General features: G+C 49.5%; 1 protein-coding gene across 2 annotated transcripts; it reads left to right on the top strand.

Moving 5' to 3' along the window:
- The first annotated feature begins 490 nt into the window (after positions 1-490).
- PTGES3L (prostaglandin E synthase 3 like) lies at positions 491-7,222 on the top strand. 2 transcript variants are annotated; one of them, XM_045299344.1, is made up of 8 exons: positions 493-596; positions 973-1,086; positions 1,165-1,231; positions 1,341-1,439; positions 4,749-4,838; positions 5,739-5,792; positions 6,246-6,276; positions 7,080-7,222. In XM_045299344.1, exons 1-8 carry the CDS (start codon positions 589-591, stop codon positions 7,085-7,087), a joined length of 471 nt encoding a protein of 156 aa, XP_045155279.1. In that variant the 5' UTR covers positions 493-588; the 3' UTR covers positions 7,088-7,222. The 2 variants fall into 2 exon arrangements, with proteins under 2 accessions (XP_045155280.1, XP_045155279.1); XM_045299345.1 differs by lacking the exon at positions 4,749-4,838 and having other exon boundaries at positions 491-596.
- The last annotated feature ends 617 nt before the right edge of the window (positions 7,223-7,839 follow it).

Genomic DNA, 7,839 nt, shown 5'->3' with positions numbered 1-7,839 from the left:
CCAGGGATTTAATTCGGCCCATAATTTTCTCTCTTTTTTTGGCGAGCGTAGGGTGAGTTAGGCGCCCAGAGGAATAAGCAAGCGAGTGAGACCGCAGAGACGGCCTCCGGGGCCACCCGTCATTCTGTTTCCCTCTGGTTTGGCCCTGGCCCTGATTCAGGGGTCCTCAAACTACGGCCCGCGGGCCACGTGCGGCCCGCCCAGGACTTTGATCCGGCCCGCCGGGTGTTTTGGCCCCGTTTGTTTTTTTACTTCAAAATAAGATATGTGCAGTGTGCACAGGAATTTATTCACAGTTCTTTTTTAAACTGTAGTCCGGCCTCTCCAACGGTCTGAGGGACAGTGAACTGGCCCCTGTTTAAAAAGGTTGCGGACCCCTTTCTGGCTGTGCTTTTCGGAGACCCTGCGAGGAGGAGAAGGGATCGTGTTCTCCCAGAGCCGCCCCAGCCCTCTCCGCGGTCAGCCTGTGCTCCGCCCGCCCGCCCGCCCACCTCGCCATAAAAGGAGAAGCAGCTGCCTGGGCTCCCTGGTCTAAAGATAGAGGACCCTGCTGGGCACACCGAGCCCCAACGGGCCGCTGGAGCCGCCATGGCGACGTGAGTGTCCGGTCTCCGGAGCCCCTTGTTCCCCCCTCCAGCCTTTCCCCCTTGGGGAGCTCCTGCCCCCCATCTTCCCAGGCACGGTCCCAAGGGAGCCCCAGGATCGCCCCCCAGGTTTCCGTACCATCGGATGGGAGGCAGTGTGATGTCAGTGTTCCCCGCAACTCCCTCCCTGTCCACCTCCGTATTCTTGCACTTCCGATTGGTTCCAAGTTTGACCCTCATCACACAGCGCCCCCCCCCTTCACCTGCTTCCTTGACTCCTGTCTGTCTCCTGTGGCATCAAGTGTCCCTGTATCTCCCCTACCTTTCCCAAAGACCCCTGAGTCTTGCGTCCCCCACCTCTATGAAGCCCACCTCCACTCCTCTGCAGGCTGCACGCCCGGACCCTGTGGTATGACAGGCCCAAGTACGTGTTCATGGAGTTCTGCGTCGAGGACAACACGGATGCCCGCGTGCTGCTCGAGGACCACCGCCTGGTGTTCAGGTAATGGCTCTCCCCTCCCCGCCAGGCTGCCCAGGAACCTCTCCTTCCCCGACGCCCTCAGCTACCTTGTCTCTTCAGCTGCAAGAACGCCGACGGGGTGGAGGTATGCAACGAGATTGAGTTCTATGCCAAGGTGAACTCCAAGGTAAGGATGACGTGCGACAACGGTGAGATCTGGCCAGAAAGAAGGCCCAAGGACACGGGAGATTCATTCTCAGCCTTCCACCATAAGACGGAGGTGCTCTATCTGGCAGGACTCCCAGGATAAGCGCTCCGGCCGCTCCATTACTTGCTTTGTGAGGAAGTGGAAGGAGAATGTGGCCTGGCCGCGCCTCACCAAGGAGGATATCAAGGTGGGTTTGCGGGGAGCCCCCTGTTCCTTCTCTGGTGCTCGCTGTCCATGTTCCCGGGTACCCAAGTGATACTGTGGAATGAATTACTCTCAGCCCCCTTCCCGCACCCATTCACTCACTCACCCAACCCTCTGCGGTGGACCCATTCGGAGTGACCCTATAGGACCAGTGGAACTGAGCCTTAGGGTTTCCAGGACTGTATATCGTTGTAGGAGCAGATGTAGGCCACATCTAATTTCTGGGGAGCAAGCTGGTGGGTTTAAACTACTGCTCTTGCGGTTAGCAGTCCAAACCTAACCAACCTAGCCACCACCAAAAAACCCTTTAATCACTTACCAAACCAAAAAAACCAAACCAAACCAAAAAACCAACCATCAAGTTGGTTCTGATTCCTACAGCCTTCTGTCGGGGTTCCAACTGTAATTCTATTTTAATAAATCATTTTATTTGGGGTTTGTGTTAGGGTAGACTAGAGAAACAAGTTCATAGGCACTCATATATGTATAAGAGAGAACTTGATATACAAGAGCAATTGAATATTGAGAAAACAGCCCAGCCCAGTCCAGATCAAGCCCATAAGTCCCATACTAGCTCACATGTCCAATACCAATCTATACAGTCCTCTTCAGACTCATGAAACACATGCAGTGACGCTGAATGCAGATCACAGGCCAGGGGGTGGAAAGTCTCGTGGATCCAGAAGCATCTCAGAGCTAGCAGGAGTCTCCACATGGGTCCTTCACCTCCAGGGCTCAAGCAGAGCTCCATGGGTCTTGCCTGCTCTCGCAGGGAGTGAGCATGTGCCCTGCCTCCAGTGAGCTATTTATCTCCCTAGTGCCACCAAATGAGGTCATCAAACTGCAACCTGATTGACAGCCTAAGCACCACCCCTTCACTCTTAAGTCTCAAATGGACAATTACGTAACTACCACAGGGTTCTTAACAGCTCTTATAACAATCCATGCAGCAACTGTAATTCTTTATGGGAGCGTACAACCTCATCTTTCTCCCCTGGTGTGGCTGGAGTGTTTGAGCTGCCATCTTGGAGTTTAGAAGTTCAATGCCTAACTCACAATGCCTCCAGCGTGCCTTCATCACCCCTGGGCCCTGTCGGTTTGACACCTCCAACATTCTTATGTATAATTCTATACATGTTGATACATATGTACATATATACATACATACATACATATATATATATATAAACAAACACATGTATGAAAGGGCTTCACAAAGTTTGTGGAAAAATAGAGTGGGAAAATTATGGAATTCTATGAACTTTCTGAAGCCCCTTCATATATATGTTCATATATATATATAAAACTTTATTTTTTGTCATGGAAACTATGTATGCAAAAACATATACCAATTCAAGTGTTTCTTTTAACAATTTTATTAGCGCGTCACAAAATTCAATAATTCCATTGTATCAAGAAGAGTTGTGCAATTATCACCACATTCAATTCTAGAACACACTCTTCTTATATTCATTATCATTCATGTACATTTTTTTCTATTTGTGGCAGAAATATACACAACAAAACATGCTCCAATGCCACAACTTCCACATGTAATTCAGTGCCATTGATTACACTCTTTGCGTTATTCAACCACGATCAATATCCTTTTCCAAATGATGCCACCACTGGTAACACAGACCCAGTGCCCCATCACCTGTTTCTGCGTGCGCCATTCAGTGACCTTGATGCCATTCTCCACACTGGGCGACCCTTCTCCCCTTTTCTGGTGGCTTCTCCCCCCCGGACGGAAACTCACTGGCCTCTAAGGTTCCTGTCTGTCTAGTGGAGTTGCTGCTGTCAGTCTGATCCTACATAGATAGCTCTGAAAAGAGCATAATGCTCAAGGTAGACTTTTTATCTATTTTGCGATTTGTCCTAACTCGTAAAGAAGGTCTGAGCATTCATTCGGCTCTCTTAAGAACTGTCTGTAGGAGATCAAACTCAGCAACAGCAACTTCAGAAGGTGAGTGGAACCTTGGAGATGCTGATGAGGGCGGGGCAACTCAGGACCTGAGGGCGGAGGGTGTGTAATTCGAAGACTAACCAATGCCATTGGGCCTGAGCATGTTGAAACGGTTGGATCGGTGCACATTTTTCGGTGCCTGTTAACAAAAAGAATCAAATGTAGAGGGGCGAAAATGGAGATCACACCGTGAACGCTAGGTGATCAGCCACACTGAGTCTCAAGTCCCAAATGCCTACCACTGGAGCTTTACATGAGGCAGAGGCTCCACCTGATCTGACTTCTTGTCATGATCTCCCTGACGCTTGCAGGTGTTTGAGCTTGTAAGTTCCTGCCTGTAAAGGGTAAACCCCTTGGCGGGCACACAAGGCCACACAGAGGTCTAGCTGTCTTGCCCTTGGGCAGCCGCCTATCTCGGTGCTCACTGCGCTCCGGTCCAGCCTCAGCAAACTGCCATTCGCTTTGCACACACCAGGCTGCTTCTGGCACCGGTCCCTTTGTTCAAGCTGTGCCTTCTTCCTGGAAAGCGTCCGTTGCCATAGCACTCGCCCACCTAACCCAGCTCCTCCTTCACATCCCGCTTCTCGAAGAAGCCTGGGTACTTCTATTCCAGAAGACCCTACATCACCCAGTTACCCACTTGCCCCATGATTCGTTTCCCTCGCCGTGTCCCACTTAGGTCTCGATGGCTGGGACAATGTTTTGAACTTTATTATAATCCCAAAGCCAAGCTCACGGGGTTCAATACGTATTGTTAAATGAATGCGCGAATAACTTCTTTCCCTGGAAAAGCTAAGAACTCTGGAACATGAACCTCGAAGGGTTTCCTCTGACCCCCAGCAATGCAGTTTGTCGATCTCATTTGTTTGACTTCTATGGTGTCTCGTCATCGCAGTCTATTAGCTCTCTAGTTAATCTTTACCTCCTGCTCGCCAGAGGGCTTTCATTTTGAGCCCTGACAATGTCTAGTGGGGCAGCAAATAAGAGGAAGACTGTCCACCAGTTGGATGGACACAATGGCTGCTTCAGAGGGCTCAAACATGAGAGAGTTGGGAGGAGGCCACAGGAGCGGCGGAGTTTACTTCGGATGTGCAGAGGGTCCTAGGGTCGCTGTGAGTCGAGCGGGCTGGACAGCTCCTAACGACAACGGCCACCACGTTTGGCATTGTGCGTGGCACTTAGTAGTGTCTAGTAAAGCTTGCGGCCTGAGGGGGAGGGATGGCTAGTTGGAGGGGTGCTGTGGAGAGAACTGTACCCCAGTGACCCTTTCTGCCAGCCTCCGTGCATTTCTGCTGCTGACCCGTGACCCTGTGTTTCCTCTTTCAGCCAGTGTGGCTGTCTGTGGACTTTGATAACTGGAGAGATTGGGAAGGGGATGAAGAGACAGAGCTGGTTCATGTGGAACACTATGCCGAGGTGAGAGAGAGGCAACACCAGCCACTTCTTGCTCATCTTGCTCGTCCTCTTCTGCTGCACAGTTTTGTGACTGTCACCAGGGTCAGGCGGAAAAACCCAGGCTTCCTGGGCAGGCTACTCATTGGTGCTCATACTCGTAACCTGTCTTGCACAATGTTTATTTAGTAGGGGTGAGAGAGATGACAATACCATTGTTAAATTGTATAAGCAGATTCAGCTAGTCACAGAGCAGACTGTGTTCTGGGACAGTTTGGCAAAATCTTTCCCCACTCTTCTGTAGCTCAGATTCCCACTTCCGGTCTCTGTGTGTTACTTTCTCTCGCCCGCACTCGCACCCCTCCCCCCCCCAACCAGATAGCTTTGTGGGAAGCTCAATGTCAGCAGTATGGAATTGACACCACAAAGGAACTCACTAGTTCCCCCAAAGATCACCTTTCCCACGGGCTACTAACCACAAGGTCAACAGTTTGAAACCATCAGCAGCTCCTCAGGAGCAAGATGAGGCTTTTTGCTCTGTAAAGAGTTGCAGTCAGAAGCCACGAGGACAGTTCTACCCCGTCCTGTAGGGTTGCTGTGAGTCAGAATCGACCCGATGGCAGTGCGTTTTCTTTATATGTATAAATAAATAATTGGGTTTCCTGGTTTCAGCTTTTATTTATTGATGTTGTAACACCAACCTGCACTAGTAAGGAGTGTGTGTGTGTGTGTGTGTATTTCAATTTCCTTTTCAAGAGCATATCAATTTTCTTTTCTTTGACTAATTCCAGTGATGTCGATGTCTTGGGGCTTTGAAGAAGGGGGCAGTTGCCTGGCTGGCTCTGGCTGGGCAAGGTCTCCCTCGGTCCATCCACATGCAGATTCTCTTCCCTCACCCCTCTCTCCCTTTTCTCTTCCCACCAGCTTTTGAAGAAGGTCAGCACCAAGGCCCCGCCCCCTGTGATGGATGACCTGGACGTGAGTGAAGCCAGCTGCCCTTTGCCCTGGGTCCCTTTTCCACCCTTCAAAGCAAGTGCCCATCCTGGTCTCTGGCTCACGGTAGCTGTGCAGCGTTAGCCAGATCTCAACTTGACCCAGAAGGTCAAGTGTTCTCTTCTAGCCTGTAGACACTCCAGCAGGCACATCCTCCTTCATCCCCCTCAACTCCTCCACCCGCCAGCAGACCTGCCCTGTGGAGTATCTTTACTCAGGACTCAGCGCAATGCTGACACTTAATGCTGTGCGGCCACGTGCTCTTTATTGCGTACGGTGGTTCATTGTTCAGACTCCAGATCTTCCCATTAGCCTCCCAAGAAGCTGCCTGGTTTAGAAAATCACGAGAGGGAGCTTAGAGCCTGGAAGGTGTGAGCAGCGTTTGTGAGCACAGATGCTGGCGGGGACTCTAGAAGCGTCCGTCTTTTTTCTCCCCAGGATGATTCTGACAGCGCCGCTGAGGCCGCAGGTAACTCCTTTCCTCTGACACCACAAGCTGGGGGAAAGATGGTGGCTGGCTGCCAGCCATTGGGACGAGGCAGAGCCTGGCCGGTGTTAGCTCACTGGGTGTCCACCAGGGCCCTCTGGGGTCTCTGAACTTCCCTAGGGGATTTTTATTTATTTAAACATAAAATATCTGAGGTATGTACAGGGGTTTGTAATAACACATGGGTGCTACTTTGTCGGGTATGTCAGCATATTTTAATTATTGTGATTGTTATGTTAAATGTTTTAGTGTATCTGGAAATGGTTTTTTAATGCATAGAGAAATGCACAGATAGGCATGCTATAATTAAGACAAACATTCGACTAGTTTGTTAGATACGAGTTAGACCTGTTTCTTTTGACGTAAATACAAATTTAACTTAAAGGCAGACTGAGGAACAGAATGGATTAGTAACCCAGGGATTGCTTATCAATTGACTGTGTGAGTCGAGAGCACTCGGCCTCAGAGAAAGACATTGGTAGGATCCAACGCCACTCATACATTTCACTAGCACGATCGAACTAACTTAAACAGAACTGGAGCTCATACATGTTTTTAGCTATTATTTTTTCATAAAAGCTATGGAGAATCAATATACTATGATCCAAAATATTCTGCTCCATGTAAGTTTGATTGAAAGCCATTTTTTAAAAAGAGCAAATTTCTTCACTCACATTGCTCGTGGTGTCAGCCCAATAATTCATTCAACCTAACGGTAGATCCTGCATTAACCTACGAGAAGCTCTGTGTTAAGGGCTCCTGTCGTGCTTGATTTCCCCTCCTAGGCACCTGACCAGCTGCTGCACTGGGGGCAGGACAAGGAAGTTAGAGACTGGTGGGCCTTCCAACCCATCATCGACTCATCTCGATGTTCGGGCCACTCTTCAGTGCCCGAGGATCATAATAAAGCTCTAGGATTTGTACTTTGCCTCTCTTCTTCTGCTTCTTCCTCTGCAGTCAAACCTCTTCTCCCTCTAAGATTCCCTCCCACAGGAAGGGTTGGGCATTAAGAAATACGTTGAAGGCACAAGCGTGGGTGGGTGGGGGGGGCTAAACTATGTCCAGATCTGGGTTCCGATTTCCTAGCGCAGAAACCAGCCTCTCCTTACATGGCGAATCCTGCTATCCCCGGAACCAGTCAGGAGCCTCACCTCAGAGCTTTCTGCCCATGACAGGAATTTTTATCTTGCATGTTAAACTAGAGGTTACTCTAATTCTTAAGTTCCCAAATGGCCACCTTTTCAGAAACAAAATTACTCAGCACCCTCTGGCAACAAAAAACTTCTGTACTATAGCCCATAATCTAGGATAAAGTGTAGGCATTCGCTTTTGTAGCTCCTCCTGGATGGTGTCAGCACCCCCCCACCGGGGGTGGTACCTCCCACTCTGGGAAACCCTGCTCTGGATAATACTCTTGTTTGTTTACTCCTCCATTCCTAAGCCACTCCATTTATCCACAAACATTTTTAAAAATAATTTTATTGGGGCTCATACAACTCGTCACAATCTATACATACATCAATTGTTGCAAGCACATTTGTACAT

This window comes from Echinops telfairi, unplaced genomic scaffold, assembly GCF_000313985.2.
Source record: "Echinops telfairi isolate 266 unplaced genomic scaffold, ASM31398v2 ScPeMD7_7458;HRSCAF=8496, whole genome shotgun sequence".
NCBI lineage: Eukaryota > Metazoa > Chordata > Mammalia > Afrosoricida > Tenrecidae > Echinops > Echinops telfairi.
This window is presented reverse-complemented; position numbering and strand designations above follow the sequence as displayed.

What these genes read in the sequence shown, in the direction of transcription:
- PTGES3L (XM_045299344.1), top strand. An exon ending in GACCACCGCCTGGTGTTCAG is followed by an intron (nt 1,087 to 1,164) that starts GTAATGGCTCTC and finishes TTGTCTCTTCAG; the next exon opens with CTGCAAGAACGCCGACGGGG. An exon ending in TCACCAAGGAGGATATCAAG is followed by an intron (nt 1,440 to 4,748) that starts GTGGGTTTGCGG and finishes TTCCTCTTTCAG; the next exon opens with CCAGTGTGGCTGTCTGTGGA.